The 22,785-nt window shown below is 44.0% G+C and overlaps 1 protein-coding gene and 1 long non-coding RNA gene across 3 annotated transcripts in view; both read left to right on the top strand.

The window, feature by feature from the left end:
- The first annotated feature begins 2,538 nt into the window (after positions 1-2,538).
- The window catches only part of kcnk5a (potassium channel, subfamily K, member 5a), a 35,193-nt gene continuing 14,946 nt past the window's right edge, over positions 2,539-22,785 (top strand). Inside the window, exons 1-2 of one of the 2 annotated variants that reach the window (XM_041188873.1) lie at positions 2,539-2,621; positions 2,728-3,308. In XM_041188873.1, the coding sequence (XP_041044807.1) occupies positions 3,123-3,308 (186 nt within the window). In that variant the 5' untranslated portion in view covers positions 2,539-2,621; positions 2,728-3,122. Of the gene's footprint in view, positions 3,309-22,785 lie in introns of both variants that reach the window. The other variant, XM_041188872.1, reaches the window with a different exon arrangement.
- On the top strand, positions 4,692-10,156 carry LOC121278441. Its single transcript, XR_005943147.1, has 4 exons — positions 4,692-5,525; positions 7,908-7,948; positions 8,334-8,452; positions 10,031-10,156. It is a non-coding gene; the product is annotated as an uncharacterized LOC121278441 (long non-coding RNA).

The raw sequence follows: 22,785 nt of genomic DNA, 5'->3' as shown, positions 1-22,785 counted from the left end.
AAATTTAAATGGGGCGCGGTCACCGCACATCACTTTACGCATTGGCGAGTGGGCCCCACCTCCTGCTCGCTGATGGGAAAATCGTGGCCCATAGCTTGTGACTGACTAAAACGGAGACGGTTCATTCAGGAAGGCAATGAACACATCGAGAGACTTCACACAGAGGTGAAGTCAAAGCATCATAGAGAGTGCTCAAGCCTCCCAACAACACACCTACCTGACCCTTCAAGCACCATCTGACCCGCATGTGGCAGAGTCTGTACTTATCAGCCATTTCAGAACACAGTAAACTGGAGTAGAAGCAAGTCATTCTTGATCCCGAAGTACTGTCAAAGGAGCAGACCAAGGCTCCACTTAACTGATATAACCACTGAGATTAAAAAAAACAGCCTGACAAACCTGCTCCAGACATTAAAGTGGCATTGTTTTCACGGAAAAGCCATTTGGCAAACTTCACTTAGGAGGAAGATAAGCAGTCAGAGGAATCGCCGGTTATCTGTTCTCTAAGAGATACAATGTCATATTTTGTCTTTGTGTTGTGTAAATACCCAACTTTTCTCTCTTGCTGGCACTAATCCTTTGCTGCCTAAGCGTCCACAAGTTTTGAACGTTGATTGGTTTCGTGACCATATTTCTCAGGTGTGCACAGACGTTGAGTATCCATTGTCTATTCAACCATGGGGAGAAAGGGTCTCAACCCTCACTTTCTCTGTAACCAGCTCTAGCCTTATTACCTTCTGAGATCTCTGTGTTCCTCCAATTTAGGCTTCTTGCCCATCTCCTACTTTCTTTATTCTACCATTAGTGGTTCTGTCTTCAAACAGCGAGGCCCCAAGCTCTGGAATTCCCTCCCTTGACCTCTTTGCTGCTCCACCTAAATCTCTCTCTCCTCCTCTAAAACACTGTTTAAAACCTAACTCTACGACCAAACTTCTGATCACCTGTCTCATGCTTCGTTTTGGCACAATTTTTGGCTGATTAAGCTCCTGTGAAGTGCCTTGGGGTGTTTTACTGCTTTGAGATTGATATATAAGTGCAAAATGTTATTATTGCTGAACACTTTCTGGTCCCTTGCCCAAATGGTCATATTCCCTGGCGAGCATAAGCATTGAGTGCTGTCTGTTCAGCCAGTGGAGAGAGTATCACAGCTGAGCTCAATTCCATCCCCATGTACAAGCCTGTTCCTTCGTAGGGGAATGATTGTCATTGGACATGAGCGGAAAAGGCTGAGTGCTTTATCAATGTTTTGAATCTGAAGTATAATGCTGAGTTAAGAAGTAATGGCTGCAGCTTGGCCCAGTCACCACTCCATCCTTTTGGCATCAGACGACTTGACTTTATAGCACCAATTGCTCCAGGAGCTGAGTCAACCTGATTAATTAATTATTTTTTAATAAAGGTATGTCCACTAGGAAGGGACAGAAAAGCATCAATTTATTTTTTTATCCCATGAAAACAAAAATGGTGGCACTTTTCCAATATGATTGCACTTTCCTATCTACCGTGCCCTTGTTATCTTCTCAGAGATGGTTAGAAAACTGGAACTTAGGCTCCATTGTCTACACCCCAGTTAACCACGATATATTGTTTTGCAGGACGAACCCTCACGTGCAGTTGCCTCATTGCACAACCTGCCAGCACCAGGCTCCTCCTTCTGGGGCTAGCCAGTTGCACTATAATGGCCCATTTCTATATATACATACACACACACAAACATATATATATATATATGGACATCAATCAATCTCACAGCCCAAGAAAGATTAAATTCACGTTTGTAGTGTATTTTGCTTATTACTGACCCAAGTCTGGAATTTGGAAACACATTGAATTATTTGCCATTTTCTACCAAGAAACTAGTATTCATTGGCTTGTGGAAAGCCTTTATTTATGGCAAAAAAATGATCTTCCAAAGTGTACTAGTAGTGACCGCTTTTCAGGCTTAACAGCCGCCGCCCCCTCCCCCTCCCCCTCCCCTTAATTGTCAGGGCTGTGATGTTGAATCTGAATGCACTTGCGTTCCACTCAAACTGGGGGTTGCGAACAATGGCCCAATTGAGGCGCAGAGAGAGGAAGGGGAGAGAAGTTGCTTGAACTTGTTCACGCCAAACCAAGGACAGGAAAAACCGCATTAACAAATCATTCAAGATTTCAAATCTGTGCGTGTTAAACCTGTAAAAAAAAAACAGCCCCCACAATACCCAACAGGGCGCTTCATGACGTTGAACCTTTAAACTTATTTGCAATAAGTCGAAACAATTTTTAACTTATATACTTAACATGAAATGGGAAGCAAGTTTTGAAAGCAAAATAAACATTTTTCCCCCTTTAAAAAAAAACTGCACTCTCACTTTTTTTGAACTGACGTTTAAACATGCTGTGTTTACCTATAATAGGGATTTTTTTTAAAAAATCGTTTGGCGTGAACTTACTTTGTGTCAATATATGTTTAAAAAAAAAGCCCCTTCTTGCGCTGAGCAGAGGGCGGGAAGAACTCCACCTCCTGGACGATCATAAATTCCTCAGAGCCACTTCAAATATGAACTTTCCGGCTGGGGCTGCACACTTTAAAGAGCTCGCCTAGACCGACACGTGTCGTAAACACCAGGAGAAAGCGGGGGGTGGGGAGAATATTCGAAATTCCATAACAGGCAACTTTATATATATATATATTTTTTTTAATTAAAAAAAAGTACACCAACTATTTACCTTTTTTTTTCTCCCCAGAAAGAACACAATTATTTCCCCTTGAAAAAAAAATTTCCAATCGGATGGTGATTGTCTCAGAGTGTACTTTTGGGGGGGGGGGAAATCACGGACGACGTGGATCTTTACAAGGATTTGTTCTTTGATCCCACTCCCTCCCCAGAAAAGTTTAATTTCGGGGGAAGGGGAAGAAAAAGAGTTGAATCTTCAAGAAAGTTTGCTGGTTGGAACGCACCGCGCAGGCGCCGGCGGGCAAGAGCGCCACAAATTCAAACGAGAATTTCGCAAACTAAAGTGCCGTGTTAAATGCACACAAAAACAGGGGGGGTGGGAGGAAAAAGACGCGTTTGCTGCTTTTCTTTTCTCGCGGGGGTCTGCCAGCCATTTTTTTTTCCAATTTTTTTAAAGGGAAAAGTATGGTAGACAGGGGCCCCTTACTGACTTCAGCCATCATCTTCTATCTGTCAATCGGCGCCGCTATCTTCCAAGTGCTGGAGGAACCGAACTGGACCGATGCGGCGAGACGCTACGAACTCCAAAAGTCCCAGATCCTGAAGGACCATCCCTGTCTCACCCATGCAGCTCTGGAAAAGATCTTAGAGGTAAGAATTGCACCCTCGAACTAATCCCCCTTTCATTCCTTTTCTATCACTCTCTCGCACACACGATCTCTCTCTCTCTCTCTCTCCTCCGCCAAATATCTTTGCATTTACTAATCCTGTATATATTTTTTTTCTTTGATTGGTCTCTGTCCTCATCACTACTGACCCCCCGAGTCAGGGTTCTGGTCAGCTCCTCCGTGTACCTGAATCCTCCCCCACCCCCCCCCCCAAAAAAAGTTATTTATCTTCAAGTTCCCCAAATGATATGATAAAGTTTCCTCACATTATCTTTCTGATTTTAAAGTTCCCCACACATTCATCTTTTGAAAACTTGTGGGAAACTTTTAAAATTATCTTTCGCATGATTTTAAAATTCCCCCCCCCTCCCCCCTCCAAAAAAAATTGTCTTTAGGTTTTAAAGTGACCTCAAGTTATCTTTCTAATTTTGGGATATTTTAATATGCGGCTGTTGTAAAAAAAAAAATAAATTCGTCCTAAATTACTGAGAGGTGTCGCTTTAAGAGAGGCGTTTCTGGTTAAAGGGTGTTAGTTAAAATCCGTAATGGAAATGAAAATATACTTTTTTTTTCCTCCTCGGGAAGCCGATGGGTTTTTTTTTTGTTGAGCCGGGACTGAGAGTCCCAAATTACGCACTAGAACTCGTGATCGTTTCATTTGGAGCATTTCCCAAAGCTTCGGCATAACAGAAGCTGTGTATTTTTTGTACCGGCAATGGGTTTACTCGCAATGCAAAAAAAGACACCAAAAAATGGGTGAAACCTGACTCTCCATGAGGGGGAGGGGGAGGGGAAGGGGAAGGGGGGGTCAACACTTCACTGACCCTCTGCGGGAAGGAAGGGGGTTGGTGTGGTCGGAGGGATTGATGCTTGTTTCGCTTTCCAGTTTAGCACACAATAATGTGACGGTGGTCCGTGTCTCCCAGGCAGAAACGACTTAGAATTCTCCCCCCTCCCTCCCTTAAAAAAAAGGAAAGCTGGTGCTGGAAACGCGAAATACAAACAAGAAATCCACGTGCCGGCTGTCAAATGTTAAGACTTTAATGTGTAGGGTCGCAAGCTGGGATCATCAGATTGCCCTTCTGTGGCCGGGTTCGTCCATTTGGTTATCAATTTCCTATCCAGCCCTACATTCATTGACTTGTTAATGTTATCTCTCAATGCCGTTTTGCCAATTGGGAGGGTTTCTGCGGCTTCACAGCGACCATTGAGGATAACGATCAGGCGATGCATGCACAAGTGTATCAATATTTGCACGGGTTATCTCTCTCCTCACAGAAGAAAACTTTTTTTTAAAAAAACTTCGGTTTAAAATAACAGACGAGAGATGCTCGCCCCCCCCCCCCCCCCCCCCCCCCGTCAAGAGAAATATTTTCTGGGAATTTAGATTTTCCTAGCATTAAACGAAGTTTAAAAGTACTGCACCGTCCGATATTTAGACTGAATGAACAAGGACCAGGGAAAGATTAGTGCTCGCTGTTTGTTCATTGATGACACTCTCTCTCTTTACACCGCGAGGCAGAATACATTTGTGTACCTAGAATTCCTCAGCAACTGTTAGGCGAAAGCATAGAGGATTTAAATAATTAAGAGCAGGGAAAAGCCGATATAGCATAGGAACACCAAGCGTGCAGGGGCTTGTGTGGTGGTGAATGTGTATTCTTAAATTGGAGGGGGAGGCGAGAATGAATGTTAAGACGCGAGCGTCCGGATTTTGTACTTAATATTTTGATGACGAGCCGAATGCCAGCATCTCAAGCTTTGAACCCAGAGTTCAAACTCCACCTGCAGATACACCGAACTATTATGTTGTATTAAGAATTCCTTCTCTAAAAGTTGTGTTGAATACAAATGATCGGCGAGGAGGGGAGGGGAATAGTTCAACGTAACCCCCTAACGATGAGATTTCTTTCGTTGAAAGAAAGTGGGTCTTTCCTGGCTCCTCCTTGGAGGTGTATGGCCCAAGTTCTGATCCCTTTCGCCCCTCTGACTTTGTAAAAGTTATTATGACGCTAAATGTAAATGTGGCTTTTTAAGATGTGAGTTTACTGAGCAGGTGGAGTACAGTTCCTTTTCTGCCTTGCCTTTCCTCCTCCTCCCTGGCTTTTCTCCCCCTTCCTTTTTTAAAAAAAACTTGAACTCAGTTGGTTTAACTTGAACTCGTTTGCCTTGCAACCTGCCCCGAATGTTGGGGAAGCAGGTGGGTGTTTTCACAGTGAAGTGCACATGTTTTGTGTTTTTTCAGAGTCGCCACTGGTAGCTCTCGGCAGAAGTGAAACTTGGTGAGTGAGAAATAGGCTGGTGGGCTTGAAGGCGGGGTATGGGGTGTTCGCACGTCTGGCTGCAGTTTTTTGTTACATTATAGAGCCATTTCTATAGGTTTGATAGGCAAAAGCAGGTTCTGTCGGTGGCCTGCATCGGCGCTCACATGCTGGGCAGCAGTTGGTTGGACCCATCGAGTAATGGGAATGGGCAACACTGTGGGGTGGGGGTCAAAAATTCTGCTGATCATCTCGCAGAGGAGTTAATGCTGCAGCAAGCGTTGAAAATCCAAATCCAGAACTGAGGAGAGACCGTGTTAGGAGGTGGACGAGTGAGGAGTCTGTGGGCTCATGGCTTCAGCTTTGAAAGCTTTGCTTCCGAGAGGGGGAAGAAAAAACTCATTTTGACATCCTCAATAATTCAATATACAAATATCAAATAGTGAATAAATTCAGGAGAAACTTCTTTACCCAGAGAGTGGTTAGTTTGTGAAATTCGCTAAGAAATAGTTTTAGGTGAATAGCATACATGCATTTAAGGGGAAACTGGATAAATATGAGGAAGAAATGAATTGAGTCTTCTCCTGAAGAGGAGTGGGAAGAGCATTAAAAAAGCCCAAGGACCATTTGGTTTGAGCACCCTGTATCTGTGCTGTATTTCGTATTTAATTCCAGGCAATGTCTCCACAGTGTGAGAGACAGAAGTGAGGAGGGGAGGGGGGTGGAGAAAGAGGCAATAAATACTTAAGTTTCCAAAACTGTGCGCAAGCTGTTCAAACTATAATTGTCCGGACCCAGAGCCACATAGGTGGAAAGTTCAACGCAGAGGCTGAATTTCAGAACAATGTTATTAAGATTTTTTCCTTCCACTGACAGTTTTTGTTCGTTGATTATTTAGTTTTTACATTATAGAGCCATTTCTTTTGAGGGGTGGATATGCTTGTCGTCAGTTAGTGGTTACAGCTCCATTTGCCACTAGCCAGTGTTCAGGCGATGACAATGACCCATGAATGTAGCTGCCATGTTATTCTCTAAATTGCTTTTGAGTCTTTGCCAAAGACCAACAGTGTAAATGGCTTTCCCTTTAACATACCCCCATCTTGGGAGCAAGGAGATAAATTAATCTCTAATTGGGTGCTTGTTTGCCTTTCGTAAAAGTCAGTTTTGATGCCTTCAGCTTATTGAAGACCCACCATGAAGTAGTTTTTCAAGATGTCCCAGCTTCTGACCTGAGCACAGCTTCTGGTGCCCGTGCCATTGCAGATGGAGGAGGTGGCATTAGTGGAGTATGAAAAGCACTGGGTACTGCCAGCTTTTGAGTTGATCCTGATCCTCCTAGTATGAATAACAAAACACCGCTGCCATTCACTCACTCGTGGAACAACCCCTGTTGACTTTGAAGAGGTTTCTTTTTATCAGCCATGGCTTAATTGGGTAGCAGTCTTGTGTCTTGGTCAGAAGATCATGGCAAGTCCTACTCCAGAGACTTGAGCACCAAATCAAGGCTGACACAACAGTGCAGTACAGTGGGAGTGCTGCATTGTCAGAGGTGTTGTCATTTGGGTGAGACATTAAACTGAGGCTCCTCCTGCCCTCCCAGGTGGAAGTAAAAGAAGAAGAGCAGTGTCCTGGCAAATATTGATCCCTCAACCAAAAACACTGGTGATTTCTATCATTGTTTTCTGGGAGCTCCCTGTGTGCAAATTGGCTGCAGTATTTCTGAGATTACAACAGTATCTTCCCTTCTTCAAAAGCACTTTGTTGGCTATGAAGTCCATGGCAACATCCTGAGGTCGTAAAAGGTTCTCTATTAATGCAGATCCTGTAGAAGTTGTTGAAGCAAAATAATTGTAAAACTCAGGTCCTTTGGTTAATTCGTTGGTCTGTGTTGCATTAGCTGATCTCGTTGTCAATCATAGAATTATCTTCAATGTCACTGAGCCAGAGGACAAATCCATCAGGATTTTCGTTCCTACTGGAAAGTGTACATAGGGACATAGGGATGGGTGTTTTCCGGTTCGGCTGTGAGGCACCCTCCCCTCCCCCCTGCCCTCCCCCCTGTTGAATAATGCGTTACTGCTTGAGCACAAAGAATGGCCACTTCTCCAAGGTATCATAAAAAAAATCAGGTTCCTATGGGAACTGCACTGCAGAATGAATCAGTGCCCCCAAGAGAAGCAGGATGGTGGTTTGGAGAGAAATGGGGATGGGAGGTAATTTGAAGGGGGAGAGTAGTGAGGGGATGGTGGTGGGGATGTTGCACACAGTATATGTGCAGTTGTTTTGAAAAAATATTCAAATATGTGTCTTTTCTTTTATAGCTCCACAAGTTTTTCCCAGTTGCCGGGTAATCTTTGTATAGGTGAGTGACGCTGAAACCCTACCCTCACCCACAGAGGGAGGAGTGGGAGAGCGTCGGTCACTCTTGTTGGTGGCAGCCAAGTTGATTTTCATCCTCTCTCGTGCTCTCACACTCTCTCTCTCTCTCCCTCTGTTGAAAACCGCTTTTAAAAGCAGCTGCTTGCTTGTGAGACCCAAGGTGACTAAATGATGTTGGGAGGGAGGGGGGTGGGGTGGTGGGAGAGGGAAGAGAGTTCCAAGTGTGGCCACCTTGTCTGACGTAAGATGTTTTGTTTTATGCATGGGTGTGATGGTACCTGTTTGCTGCATGGACTGTTGTCGTGAGCTCTTGTCGGACATTTTTAATTTACATTTTAGAGTGCACTAAAATGTATTTTCTCATGCAGCTATGATCGGCGACATAATTGCATCACGGCTGAACTGGCTAACGTCACGCCATACATGAGCGCTGTGGAAAAGTCCGCTAAGCAGTTTGCAGTGGTGGTGACACCCCCCTCCCCCTTCAGTAAGCTGAAATGACTGAACTCTATTTTTCTCTCTTTTGACCTGACTGTTGGGGGGTTTTAATTCCCTCTGTCGCAACAAACTGGTTGAACGGCTGCGATGGAGAGGGAGCACTTTGGGCAGGAATTTCACGCACACGTTAACCAGGTGCATGCTGCGCAGAGGAAAGAAAACCCCTTCGTTCTGATTCTGAACCAATTCAGGTTCAATCGTGGCTATGGTGATGGCCCTTCACCCATATGGTAATGCCTACAGTAATAATTGTCTAATAGATTCCTGTTCTGCTGATTGTTGCATTCCAACATGTACTTCATAGGTTGCCCTCTGACATTCAAGTGGAAACCATGTTACTGTCTCACTAATTTTATAGTTCCCATCACCTGATTGTGAACTGCAAGGAACTTCTCAAGGTTTCCTATCAAACTACACGAACCCTTGAAACTTTTAAAAAATTTTGAGAGGATATAACAAGGAACTCTTTCCTGCTGCCTACCTATAGCTGTTGACTCCTTGTTGGAGTACAGTTTTGAGGGGCGCTGGTGGCCCTCTTGGACCATGGCTAAATTGCAATCCTGGTTGTCCGAGCTTTAACAGAGACTGTTGACCGGCTATTCGACTGCAGAAACTGCCACAGCCAAACCTGGCCCTGTCCTACACCGACGCATCCAGTAGGAGTCGCTGAAGGGGATCAAGTGTCAGACCTTCAGGTGTTTTGTTGCATTGCGGACAAGAATTTATTTTACACTCGTGGTTTTTGCTCCCCCTCCCCCACCGACCCATTATTTTTTTGCGCAGCTAAGCAGTATACTCAAGTAACCCTTCTTCCTTCTAGGTGGATTAGACACTGACCTTTCACTTCTCATGCTAGGGGTTGACCCAGCCCACAATAATGGAGGGATAATTCTCCTCTCTCTCTTCTCTGTAATGGAAAATGAAGTTGAGGTGCCTCAAGCCCTTTGCTAATGGGCATTGATTCACAGCATATTATACACCACTTGACATGAAGTTTGCAATCTTGCTTGGAGATTCCACAGGATTAACGGAGTGTGTGTGGGGTGGGGGGGTTGGGGGGAATGATGTAAAGATGCCGCGCCCTGAGTTGCGACTGAGGCTTGATGTTTGGTTATCTAACATTATTTCACCTGCTCTGGGAGAGCCTGACATTGCTGATGCTGGGGACATGAGGTGTGGCTTGAAATTCAACTTTTAGACAAGGGTGAGTCGGCTGCCCGTTCTACAGCCCACCCAACTAGCCTTTCCATTCAATTCAATGGGATAAAAGCTGGGGCAGGATTGTTTTATCGGGCCAATGTTGAATTTTGGCCAAAATGAAAAGTTGCTCTCTTTCCCAGAGCCAGCACCCCCTCACTTCAAGAAAAAAATTCACCCCGGGAAGGGCTTGGTTGATAGCCTTTTCTTTCTGCACCTTTCGTCTCCCACAGTCTTATCCTGACCACCAGGCTACAGAAGAACATTTTCTGCTTGATGTAGCCTATAAAACCAGTAGCACCCAAACCTGGGGGCCACTGGCCACTGTTCTTAATCCCTAACTTTATTCTTTTCTCTTTTGTACGTTAAGTGGCATAACAGGGTGCAGCTGGAGGCAACTGCAACGAGCGCTGATGTCTCTCGATTTTGACCCTGGTGGCTACTGGGAGCACAGAAGGACGCGGGAGAAATTGTACTGGAGTACCATCGGGCAAGTGACAGATTTTCCCCAAGATTTAGTTAACAGTGAAAAGCTAGGCTTGAAATATTTCATACCAAATGGCCAAGGAAGAGGGCATTTGCAAACACTCATTGATCGCAAGGCAGTGCTTTAAACTTGTGTAGCCCGCGTAGGCTGAATTGCCTTTTCATGACCTCTCTTGTTTTTTTTTCATCGACTAATTTGGGAAAAGGGAATTGGCTGGATGGGATCAAGGCCATCTCTTGCTCTTCCTTAATTATATAGTGTGTGTGTGTGTATATAAAAGTTTTTAGATGCATTTGTCATACTTGAGGCATCACACATGAAAGTTACTGATGTCATTTTATATATAAAAAGTATTTTTTTCCAAAAAAAGACAGAAAGCCAGTGATTCCCTGGCTGGTTTCTGCTGATGGAAAAGAGTCTAGTATTTGCAAATAACTGGCCAACTGTCCAGCCTAATCAGTTGCTCTCCAATTTGAGCTCAATTTCTGCATATTCAGAGCAATTAACCATGGTAGCCTTGAAAGCAGACACCAAATTAACCATGCTAGCCTTGAAAGCACACACCAAAATGCATAGGATTCCGCATAGTCAGTTGGTTGAATTGTTGTGCTTTACGTGGTATTATACTCCAGTCCTTCTAAAACTGTCTTCTTTCACTTAACTCATGATCAATGCCAAGGAAGATCTACTTCTTAATCAATTTTGGATGTTTCCATAATGAATTCACTTTGAAGGCAGCACCGGACTTTTGCAGCATAGGGTAAACTAACAACGCTATAGCTGCCAGGATGTCGAAGGCCTATCTCCAACACAGCAGCGACCCTGGCTGCAATAAGGACATTACCTTTGAAGATGTAGGCAGCCGTCCTTGGTCACTTTGAAGCAGTTTAGGCCAGCAAAGTCGTTTTGCGGCCACCATTGTGGATGATAGAGAACCAAAGTTAGAAATTTAGACTTTTAGAAAGATCTTGGTGGAGAATTTGGCAGTTGTAAACATTTCCCAGCATAACATGGGACACAATATATGCCAAATTGTGGGTGCACGGTCCTGCATGGCGCCTGCCATTTTGGTCCTCACTTATCCTGGTAGTCATCTCTGGTAGCTGCAAAGCAGGGGCCTGCGCCTTTTTGAAGCCCCTCCAGCAATATTTGTGAGAAACTAGGCAGAGTGTATGGCAAATATACCATACCAGGCCCGACCTTTAGTCCGTAAAAGGACCACCTGAGGCCATGAAGCAAAAGACTAGATATTTACTCTTAACTTTACATTGATGTGGAGCCAGGAGGAGCAGGAATTCATGGAAAAACTGCGGGCAGCTACCATATTTGGTCTATGGTTGTTTCTCCCCTTCCCAACTGGACTTGTCTGTAGCTAGCTTTGCATCCAAACTGGCCAAAATTAGGATAACAATTAGGAAAGGCCAACTGGAATGCTGTTTAGTGCCTTATCGCTATCATTATGACGAGGGCCAAGGATCAATTACTCGCTAGCTTCTGGCCTCAGCCTTGGGAATTGTTCCCTGTGCACATTTGGTATCTGAAAACTGGTCTGAGCCTGTCCTGTCTGCCATGAAATTTGATTCATAATACACAAGGATACTCTGAGTGACAGTGGGAACATGGGAACTGAAGAACAAAAGAAGGTTTGCAGTATATCCTGCCACACCCCTACCCCTCCCCTACCTTGTCTAAGGAAGATATTGTAAGGAGAAAATGATTCCCTTCTGTGCATGGTTTACTGGCCAATAATTCAGGCCCTGTGACCTTGTCCTCTGGAATTCTTCCCAAAACCATTTTGCTTTTCAACCTCCAACTCTGATAACTCCTAGAAGCTCTTCTTCAAGTGCATGTTCTAACCTTTCACCTCTCATTTCCCATCCACAACAAATTGCACCCTCTTCCTAGCTCTGTGCCCATCCTCATTCACCTCGCGAGGAAGTCCAGCTCGGATCTTTTCTATGTTTGAAGCTCGTCGTGCCAGGTTTAAAAACAAAACATTGTGTAAAAATATTGTTTATTTTCAGGCAGTTTTCTTATGGTTCCTAAGCTCTCCCACACAATTTTGATAATGTCCAGTTCCAAACAAATTTTCCTTTTACCCACTGCTTTTTAAAAAAAGAAAATATATTTCAATCATTTATCACAAATGTTGCTTTCCTTTGGCGATTCTTTGCCAAGGACAGTGGGTATTACTGATTAACCACAGGCCTTATCGACCAAGAAACTTTCTGACCTTCTCCTCCTCCAATTTGGAATGCCTGCACGCCTGGGATGCTGTGGAAGCTTCCATTCCTTTCTCTTTGACAGCACTCCCTTTTATGGAAGGTCTCAGTTTATTGAAGTATTTTGCCACTTGAGGTGGTCTGCTAGAATGCGTATTTCCCAGGAACAATATTCCTCTTCGCTTTTTTTTCCTCTCTCAACTTTTCTAGCAATGGCAAAATGTGTTGGAAGGAGCTAAAATCTGGTTTGACTCAGTCACGTGTTCGGGCCGCTTCAAGTCTCGTATTGCGACATTAGCAAACTGTTATTTAAACACAGAGATAAAAACAAAACAAAAACAGAATTACCTGGAAAAACTCAGCAGGTCTGGCAGCATCGGCGGAGAAGAAAAGAGTTGACGTTTCGAGTCCTCATGACCCTTCGACAGAACTTGAGTTCGAGTCCAAGAAAGAGTTGAAATATAAGCTGGTTTAAGGTGTGTGTGGGGGGGGAGAGAGAGAGAGAGAGAGAGAGAAGTGGAGGGGGTTGGTGTGGTCGTAGGGACAAACAAGCAGTGATAGAAGCAGATCATCCAATGATAACACAAACAACAGAACAAAAGAACACATAGGTGTTAAAGTTGGTGATATTATCTAAACGAATGTGCTAATTAAGAATGGATGGTAGGGCACTCAAGGTATAGCTCTAGTGGGGGTGGGGAGAGCATAAAAGATTTAAAAATATTTAAAAATAATGGAAATAGGTGGGAAAAGAAAAATCTATATAATTTATTGGAAAAAAACAAAAGGAAGGGGGAAACAGAAAGGGGTTGGGGATGGAGGAGGGAGCTCAAGACCTAAAGTTGTTGAATTCAATATTCAGTCCGGAAGGCTGTAAAGTGCCTAGTCGGAAGATGAGGTGTTGTTCCTCCAGTTTGCGTTGGGCTTCACTGGAACAATGCAGCAAGCCAAGGACAGACATGTGGGCAAGAGAACAGGGTGGAGTGTTAAAATGGCAAGCGACAGGGAAGTTTAGGTCATTCTTGTGGACAGACCGCAGGTGTTCTGTTATTTAAACATTCCACCCAGTTCCAGTTTTACCTCATGCAGTGTGCCCTTGCACGAAAATGTAAGGATTGAGCCCTGAGTAAATCCCCGCCCCCCCCACCCCAAGCACCCCAGCTTCGCTGTTGTGTGCACCCCAACCATATGGGGAGGGAACGAGATTCGATCCTGAACTACCCGTGCTGGAGGGCAGAGGGTATTCAGCCCTACGGAGAGAGGACCTTCATCTTCCAACTCTGTTGGGCTTCAGATTTTCTTCATCCTGTCTGTAGTTTGTTGGCAGAAGCCTGCAAGCCCCTCATCGTAAAATGCCAGGCTATTCGTAAATTAAGGAAAAATGGCATAACACTGGTGATTTTCTTGGCACATTGCTTAATCTCTTGACTAAATGCAGGCTAATGTTCAATTTTTGTCTCTGCCACTGATCTGAGAGTAAGAGCCAGCTACTGGCTGACAAACTATCTTGAGGTCCTGTTTCCACCACCACTGCCAATCCCGACCCCTTGGCTTTTTGTGAAAAGCAAATGTGATTGAACAGTAAGGAAGACCAGTGAAAATCAGGAAACCGCTTTTTGTTTTTACCACTGCATGGAGTCTCAGTCCCATTTTAGAACGCACTTACAGAATTTATCAGCATAGCAGCAAATCATGAGAAACTGTCGGTGAATTGTGTAGGAAGGAGAGGAAAAATTGAGCTCACTACTTGTAATCAGACTCTAGTAAGTTATATGAAAGATAGGTAAAGTTTTAATCACACTGCTGTTCACATTTCAGTTACATTTCAATATGAACCATAATGTGCAGCTGATGAGCAATAAATAACACAAGCAATTCCTTTTAACATGCAGCTGGTGTTTGGTACAATATAGTGATTGATATCATGGTATTCAGTGACGTAAGGTTAACATCTATTGGGATACAATGAAGTTTTCATGCAAAAACTGAAAATGCAATTCAGCTTCTATTTAAAAATGTGATGGACAGATATAACTCACTGGCTTACATGAATCAAAAATACGCAGACACAATGTTCTGTTTTATGTTTTCAGACTTTAATATTACATACTGTTTCGCATAGTCCTTAACCTAGTGAAACATTCCAAGACACTTAATGGCTGTTTACAGTAGGAAATAGAACGCCAATGGAAATTTCTGGTGCACATGTCCAAAGTTAGGTTCAATGAAATTGGATTAGAAATTGAAAACTAAGATTGCTTTGCAATATTCAATCTTAATATTATCGTTAGATTTAGCCATCTCCATTTAATGGAGAGAATCCCAAAACCATTAATAATTTAGTAATAAATTCTGGCACTTATTATTTTATTGCAATGAGTTGTGCAATTCTGTTTTAGCATATCAGGCTTTATTGGGCTATTTTAATGTGTAAAGATTCCTTCCCAATGCACTGTGCTGTAAGTGCTCCAGGTTTATAACGCAAAAAAGCTGCAATTAAATTCTTCTAATTGTTAACGTAGAATGCTTTATTGCTGGGAGTGTTTGGGATAGAGACCACGTTATCTTTTGAGGGGGGAAAGTTGACGCACAATTATAACAGAGGATGATGCATGTTGTGTGGGATGAGGGAGGTGGTGGCAGTGAGATTAGATTCAGGTTACTCCGTCAAAGAGTCAGCACAGATATGAATGGATCCTGTAAACTTAGAGAGTCATAATGGGAAAGGGGAGGTCTTTCGGCCCATTAAGTTCTAATGGTTATCCATGAGGTTATTGCGAATGACTTGGTTATTATTGCACAGTTTGATTCTGAGGTGGCAAGGATTCAAGACCATGATGAGAAATGATAATGAAATAACCATTGGGAGTGGACTTTCAATTTGTTTGGGAAATGAGATCACATTCTTAGCTTTGTGGTTGTGAAGCTGTAAAAATAATCACGAGTAGTCATGCTTACCTACCTCCAATGTTGCGTTTGAATGTGTTTTCAAATGTTACTTCAAAACTCTTCAAACAAAACACTTCATATGCTGAATGCACCAAAAATAGCACGGATTTGCTTGTTTTTGCTGTGGGTATTATGCCTGTGGGAACTGTTAAGACCTTGGAATCCTCTTCAATGTTTTGTCTGACTTGTGCACAGAGACAACTCTTAGATGACCAATAAGTTTAAAAAAGTGTTTGCAATTCAAGGAAGAAACCTCTTTGGAAGGTGGGCTGTTGCCTTGAAGATTTCTTAATTTAAAAAAAATTACTTATTTATCTAAATACATTTTATTAGCATCCCTTTTCACTCTTCGGACGTGCACTGGGATGATGGAGCACCCTGGGGTCTGCTCTGATTAGCCGCTATTCACATAGCGCCTGGAGAACGAGTACCATAAAATCTATTTCACAATGGCGCTGCATATTGGTGGCACCCTGCCCTCGTTTACTCAAGTCAGTGGGTATGTGTTGGCAGTGTGCTGGGTCATGCATTCACCCACTCAGAAAGTTAGGGCTGGAAGAGGGCTGTACTTTTATTTTGGTGAAACAGTAAATTCTGAGGTCACCATCCTGACTCATGGAGGAGGGCACAGGGTGGTAACATTTACTGAATGTGACAATTGCATGGGGCTGAATGATCTATTACACGTATGCAACCAGCACCCCAGTCAGCTATCGTCAGCAATGTTTTTCCTCATTGCAGTTGAGTAACTACCTGTTATGTGATATTGGCGCTCACTTGACAAAAGGAAATGATGTGAATCCTGTTTCTGCATTTTTAACAATTTAGTTTGATGGTGAAACTGTGTGGCTTGGATTATCTTCCCCAAGGTGGGAAAATTCTTGGCTTGGTCCACCCGCCTCAAGAGAAAGTGTACACAAAGACGAGATTGTTATTGCTGGGAGGGGGTTGGGGGGGGGGGGGGTGGGGGGGGGGCGGGGGGGGGGGCGGGGGGGGGCGGGGGGGGGGGGGGGGGGGGGGGGGCGGGGGGGGGGGGGGGGGGGGGGGGGGGGGCGGGGGGGGGGGGGGGGGGGGCGGGGGGGGCGGGGGGGGGGCGGGGGGCGGGGGGGGGGGCGGGGGGGGGCGGGGGGGGGCGGGGGTGGGGGGGGAGTGGGTGGGGGGCGGGGGGGGCGGGGGTGGGGGGGGGGGCGGGGGGGCGGGGGGTGGGGGGGGGGTTGGGGGGGGGGGCCCTCTTCTTGGGCTGGAGTTTTGCCAGCCGAGCCGGGAAAAAGTTTGGAAGCTGCTGAGTGGGGAGATGGCTTGTTGAAAAGGCCCACCTCAGTGCTGGGGGACTTCGCCCCAGTTAAAATAAAAACAGCCCTCGCACACCCACTCTCACCCACACACTACCCATCCTCTATCCATGCCTCTTCATGGCCCCATGTTAGCCTATGCCCCCCACCCACCCTTCATGCTGCCAATGGGGGTAAGGCCCCACCCAGCCCTGTGGCCCGTATGCCAAGCTGTGGCACTTCCATCTGCAGTGACCCACTATACATTGTATAGAACCAATGAACCCTATAGTGACAGGAGGATATGTAAAACAAAAAGATTTTAAAAATGGTAATTCATTCAATATCTTCCTCATTACGTATGCTTGGTTGAGGACCCAGACATCCATTACTCTTGTTGAAAATGGGGGTGCGTGGAGTGCCATAGCTTGGCATTGAAGGGATGAGGGGCCATGGGTTGGTGAAGTGCTATAGCATGGCATGGGGGACATAAGAAGGCAATGGGGGATAGGTGGAGAGCCTTAGCTTGGCATAGGGGGCATGAGGAGGACCTTTGGAACTCACCTTTTAAAAGGTCCCCTCATGTAGATTAGGTTTCATGACTCCTCTGAAGGGCTGTGAAGCAGGACTCTTTAAGAACCTGGCCTGACACCCATGAAAATTGCAGAGTAGTAGTTCATGGCCATCTCCACAATAGAGCCAGCCAGGGCAGGGATGCCAGGTGCGCACTTTTAACAGGAACAAGCCCACACCTTTTAAAGCCACTCCTGAAAATCAGACAGCTCGGAAATGGGGTTGGGAATCCCAGAATCAGGACCTGCCTGCCATTTTTAAAGGACCCCCAAGTCATCCCAACAGTGAAAATTCAGCTCTCTCTCTCTCTATAAGCAAAGGTTTTTGGCTGGGCTGATCTTGACACTGCATAGGAAAGAACAGTCTAACCCATGCTATTTTATAATGGCAATATAGCAGCCTTCAGTTGTTGGCCTTCAGCTGGCCCTTCCCTGCCCTTAGTAGCTTTGTTTGTTCCTCCGTGTCTTTATCGTTTGATGTCACGTTTTGTTGTCCATGCTTGCGTATGTGTGTCAGAGTTTGCGCGTGGCACACATACAGACTCATATAGTCTTGCTCACGCTTGTACATTGCTGAGTTTCCCAAGGTCAACCCAGCTGTAAAGAGATCAGGTACCTTGCTGGAAGGGGCTGTGCACAGTCATCGTTCCTTGGTTGCTGCAACTTGCACTTTGAGAAGTGGGGCAAGGGAAAATTTGATGGAAGCCTAAACATAGATTGGATAGGTGCTCCAGTCAGTATGAGACTTGGATGCGACCATGAAGATTAAGAGAAGGCTGAACTTGGGTAACTTGGTCGGTGCTGAGACCTAGCCTGTGTCTAGACTGGCAAATCAAACAAGACTACAAAAGGAGGAATCCAATGTGTGTTAGTTTTTCGCAAATTAGTCACTTTTTACGTGTTGGCAGCACTCTAGTTATCCTGTCTTAATGGCTGATATAATCATTGCTGATTCAACCAGTTTAGTTGCAGTTGTCGAACTGCAGCTGCATGTAATAAATATTAACTTGATCATTAGTGAGGAGCCAGTACTCTTAAAGCCTTTTACATCGACCTTTGTTTAGCTTGAGCCACGTGAAAATAGCGACCAAGTGCTGGCTCCCTCTCCCTACTATGTTTATAACCTCCAGCTGTATTAAAACTCCGATAGACCTCTTCAGGCACATATCTGCTATTTGTTACTTACTAACAGATCTCTCATGGTAGTGCTTCCAATGAGCCAGAGGTTATGCTAAAAAAAAAACGTGGCACCAGAAATGTGATGAGAATTAATTGTGACTCTTACCAAGAAATAGGCCCCATTGGCAAGATTGTGAGGGACTAGGCTGTGGGGATCAATGTTTTGCCTACTTCCATTATGTTGAGTAGGGAGGAAGTCATTTAATATATAAAACCACACATGGAAGGCTCCAATGGACGTGGAGAGAGATGAAATGTGTAGAGATTTGTGTTCTAGCTTATACCACGGATATTGGTTAAAAGGTGTACACATTCTCCTCTATCTACAATGTCACCTGAAGCTTATTCAGCAGTTGTAATTGCTGTTATGTGGTACTTTCCGTGGGTCTTTGCAATTTGATGGATTCTTTCTTGCTGGGGCCTGGGATGAATAGATAAAATGGATTTAGCTTGATGACCTTTGGAGAGTGATTATGTCCTAAGTAGAGAACCTTCTTTGGGAAGCAATGGAAAGTTCTGCAACCATGTTCCCTAGTTCAGATTGAGTGGGTGGAGTGGAATCTATAATGGGATCAATTGTAGACTGTCTATTTAAAAAGTGGGTTGAAAAGGCAATGTTCATTCCATGCATTAATTTCATATAGACAGCTCAATCACTCTGGGCTAATCTGTTCTCTCCCTGTTGGAGAAAGGGACAGAAACTTCTGCCCTGCTTACAGTGAGATAGGGAACTTGCATTCTGTTCCACAATATTGTGGTAGGGAGGTGAGTCAGCCCCTGACCATTGTATCACAGTATGTTTACAGAGGAGGCCTTTTGGCCCATCAAGTCTGCACTGGCTCTCCGAAAGAGCAACCTAACTAGTCCCACTCCCTTGCCTTATCCCCGTAACCTTGCGCTTTCTTTCTATACCTATGAAAAAATGTTCCAATGCTTTCCATTTAACCAATGTTTCGTAAGCAATGGTGCCTGTGGTGTAGTTTTGCTGTGGAACTTTCTGCACTATCTTGATTTTAAAAGAAGCTCAGTAAGTCATGGTGACTACTTGGAATAGAATTCTGGTTATACTAGTGGAGACTAATCTTTGAAAGTAATTGGATATCACCATGGGAGACTTCAGGGTGTTTTCGATTTGCAAACTATGATGAGCCAATGGCTGCCTTCTCCTGCGATTACATTGTGAAACCTCCTGGACAAGACAGTCAATCGCAAGCTAAATTTGGAGAAAGTAGTCCATTTTGTTCTGAGAGAATTATAGCCAGTCAAATTTCAAAGAGAAAAGCAATAAGATTGCTAGTACGGTGTAATGATCATAATGAATTCTGATCAATGATATTCTGTTCAGGTTATTTCTGCGGTTTTATCTTCTGAATTAAGGTTATGGTTAACCTTTGGAAGAGGTAAAGTCATGAAGCCTGAGATAGATGACTCATTTGTCAACTGCATGTAATTCTGCTATTTGAACTCCTGTCCAAACCACACTCATGGTATTGTTTGCAATTCCTGTTTTTGTTTTTTTGCAGAAATTAAAAATATTTACTAAAGTTAACGGGAACGAAAAAATGTAATTTGCAACACGAGAAATGTTGGAAAATGTATCTGTAAATAAAATGTAGACTTTTCAACAGAACTACTGCAACTTTTGGAGGCCGTATCTCCAGCCCCTTCAGCCTTAATCCCTGGAGTTCCCTCCCTAAATGTCTCTGCTTTTCTATGTATCTCTCATCCTCTAAGATGCTTCTTGAAATCTGTCTTTGACCAGACATTTGGTCACCTGTTCCAATATTTCCTAAAGTGGCATTCTGTTTTAAATTTGTATTTATTTTCAAGTAATATCCCCTTTCCCTTTCAAAGCTAAAAAAACCTTGCATTTATATTGTGCCTTTCACAACCGCAGGATGCCTTGAAGTACTTTTGACACGTTATCACTGTTGTCATGTAGAAAATATGGCAGCCAATTTGCACAGTGCACAACAAGCAACAAACAGAATCTGGTTATGACCACATAAGTGGTTCTAGTGATCTTAGTTGGTTAGGACACCAAGACAGCTTCCCCTGTTCTCCCTTTTAAGATAGTATCTTTTATGTGCACCTGAGAATGCAGATGTGGCCTCTGTTTAACATCTTATCCAAAAGACAGTACCTCTAACAGTGCAGCCCTCACTCAGTTCTGCTCTGGAATGTGTCTATGTGGGTGCACACAGTTAGGATGAGGATGGGGCTGTGCTTGTATCTAATGTTCCCCATGATCACGTACCCTACCTGCGCATGAAGTACAGGGCCCTGATGGAACAATATGTTATAGTGTTAGTACCTTTGTAGAGGGGAGAAAACTGGCAGAGAGGAAGAAATACCAAAAAAAAGAAACCCACTAATTGCAACAAAAAGACTGGGTGTGTACTCCTGGAAGTAGCCTGGAGATACACTTACTCTCTAATTAGACCCTTGAACTGACCGAGTTCAATGTTAAAACTTCAAAATGGTTTTAAATTGCTTTATTCCCTCACTGAGTCTTGCAGAGACATTTGGATTCCAACTCCGTCTTGTGCACTGCTTCCAGCTCAAAGCACCAAAACCCGGGAGACGTACAACTGCTGGAATCAGAGTGGAAAAGAGCCACAAGATTGATCCTTGGTTATGAGGCCCGTGTTCCGTGCAAGCGTTGGGTGAATTTAGGCCTTTCTGTCTTGGACAGGTGACCTCACCGTGGTATCAGAAGAGGGGTTTTAGAGGGTGTTATGAGGGTTGCATAAACTTGGCTTGTGTTTTGAAAATAGAGGGTATCTAAGCGAGCTGGTTAAAATTTTAAAAGGATTTGATAAGTTGGTTATGATCAAACTATTACTTCTAGTGGGGGAATCAAAAACTAGAGAAATACATATCTTTGTCTTAAAACAAAAGCTAAGCCATTCAGTAGTGAAATCAAGAGGCAGTTTCTTGAAGGGTGGTTTGAATCTGGAATTCTCTATTTTCTCCCCCCAACCCCTCCATCCACACACATGTACACGTACCAAAGAGCTGTGCACTCTGGGGACAGTTGGAGTTTGCAAGACTCAGGTCAATAGATTTTTGTTAGGTAAGGTTATCAAGGAGGCCTTGTAATGCAGTGGTAACATCCCTACCTCTGGGCCAAACGCTCCAGGTTCAAGTCCAACCTCAAGACTTGATGGCCACGGAAGGTGCATTCATAATGTGGCCAAGCATGTTGATTATGTGCCTATAAATCCTTCCAACATGCCTGATGGCAGGCAGTTAGAGTGAGAGAGTTTCCTTATCAGCCATGTTTCAGAAGACAATGGCAAAACACTGCAGTACTTTTCCAAGCATAATCATAGACCAATCCAATGGAAGTCCATGGTTGCCAATGTCCTCTTAGGGTATGGTACCTGAAGGAGGAGGAGGAAGATTATCCAGGGAGATGGAGCTCGGGCAGGTAATTTGAGTTGAGGTACAAATCAGCCAAGGGATATAGAGCTCAGTCTGGGAGGTGGCATTAAAGTTAGAAAATTGTGAGAATAGGCCAAATGGACACAAGTTCAAACTATTAATAGGAAAATCTATGACATTATCTTCATTAAAAAAGTGGTTGACATATGGAATGTATTTTCATTCAGTGAAAAACCTGGAATTAAGAAATAATTGTATACTGTAATGGCGGGAATGATTTTAAAATGGGCCGGCTGACCCTTTTTCATCCAGAATTATCTACAGTGTGCGGTAAGCATATTCTAGGGACCATGATTTTTTTTTTCTCTATTGTGTATTGATGCTAAACACACCCAAGGCTGGGGGGGAGGAAATAGCGAAACAATTACATTGTTTTCAAGGGTACAAATACGGTAACTTTTTTTCCTTAATAATCTAAAGTTAGATTAATACCAAGGCCATAGATTTGTAATTTTTCACAGAAAATGATGGAAGAGCTGAATGCAAATCCCCAGAACATTAGGAAGTATCCTAATCCTGTGGCAAAAGTGGGGTTCCATTGATCCGTAAACTAATGATGGCGATTCACTCCCCCCATTTTATTTTTAAGACACCCCCCCCCCCACCCCGGCACTTGTTCCGTGCCCCTTTTCTGCCATCTCCTTTGTTCAGAATTATTCCTTTGATTCCCGTTTTAATGTTGAGTTAGGGAGCACAGCTAGGAATTAGTGGGGTGGGGGGAAGGAGGGGGAGGCTCTGTTTGGATGGGCACAGCAGATAGCTTGGAGAGCGATGTTGGGAACACATGACCTGTGGGCCTGGTGTTGGTAATATATTTCTGAATATTGCTGTGAATTAAATTAGAATGGTATACTTCAGAGCTTATCTGCACCACGTAACAATGCTGTGCAGCAAGGTGCAGGTAAAATTGTTGCAAAATGCCATGACATGTCCTCCCCCAATGTCCCCATGTGGTTGAATGTCACTTGACGTCAGTGTTGCTTCTTGGTTCTGCGTTG

This window comes from Carcharodon carcharias, chromosome 5 (genome assembly GCF_017639515.1).
Source record: "Carcharodon carcharias isolate sCarCar2 chromosome 5, sCarCar2.pri, whole genome shotgun sequence".
In the NCBI taxonomy this organism is placed as follows: domain Eukaryota; kingdom Metazoa; phylum Chordata; class Chondrichthyes; order Lamniformes; family Lamnidae; genus Carcharodon; species Carcharodon carcharias.
This window is presented reverse-complemented; position numbering and strand designations above follow the sequence as displayed.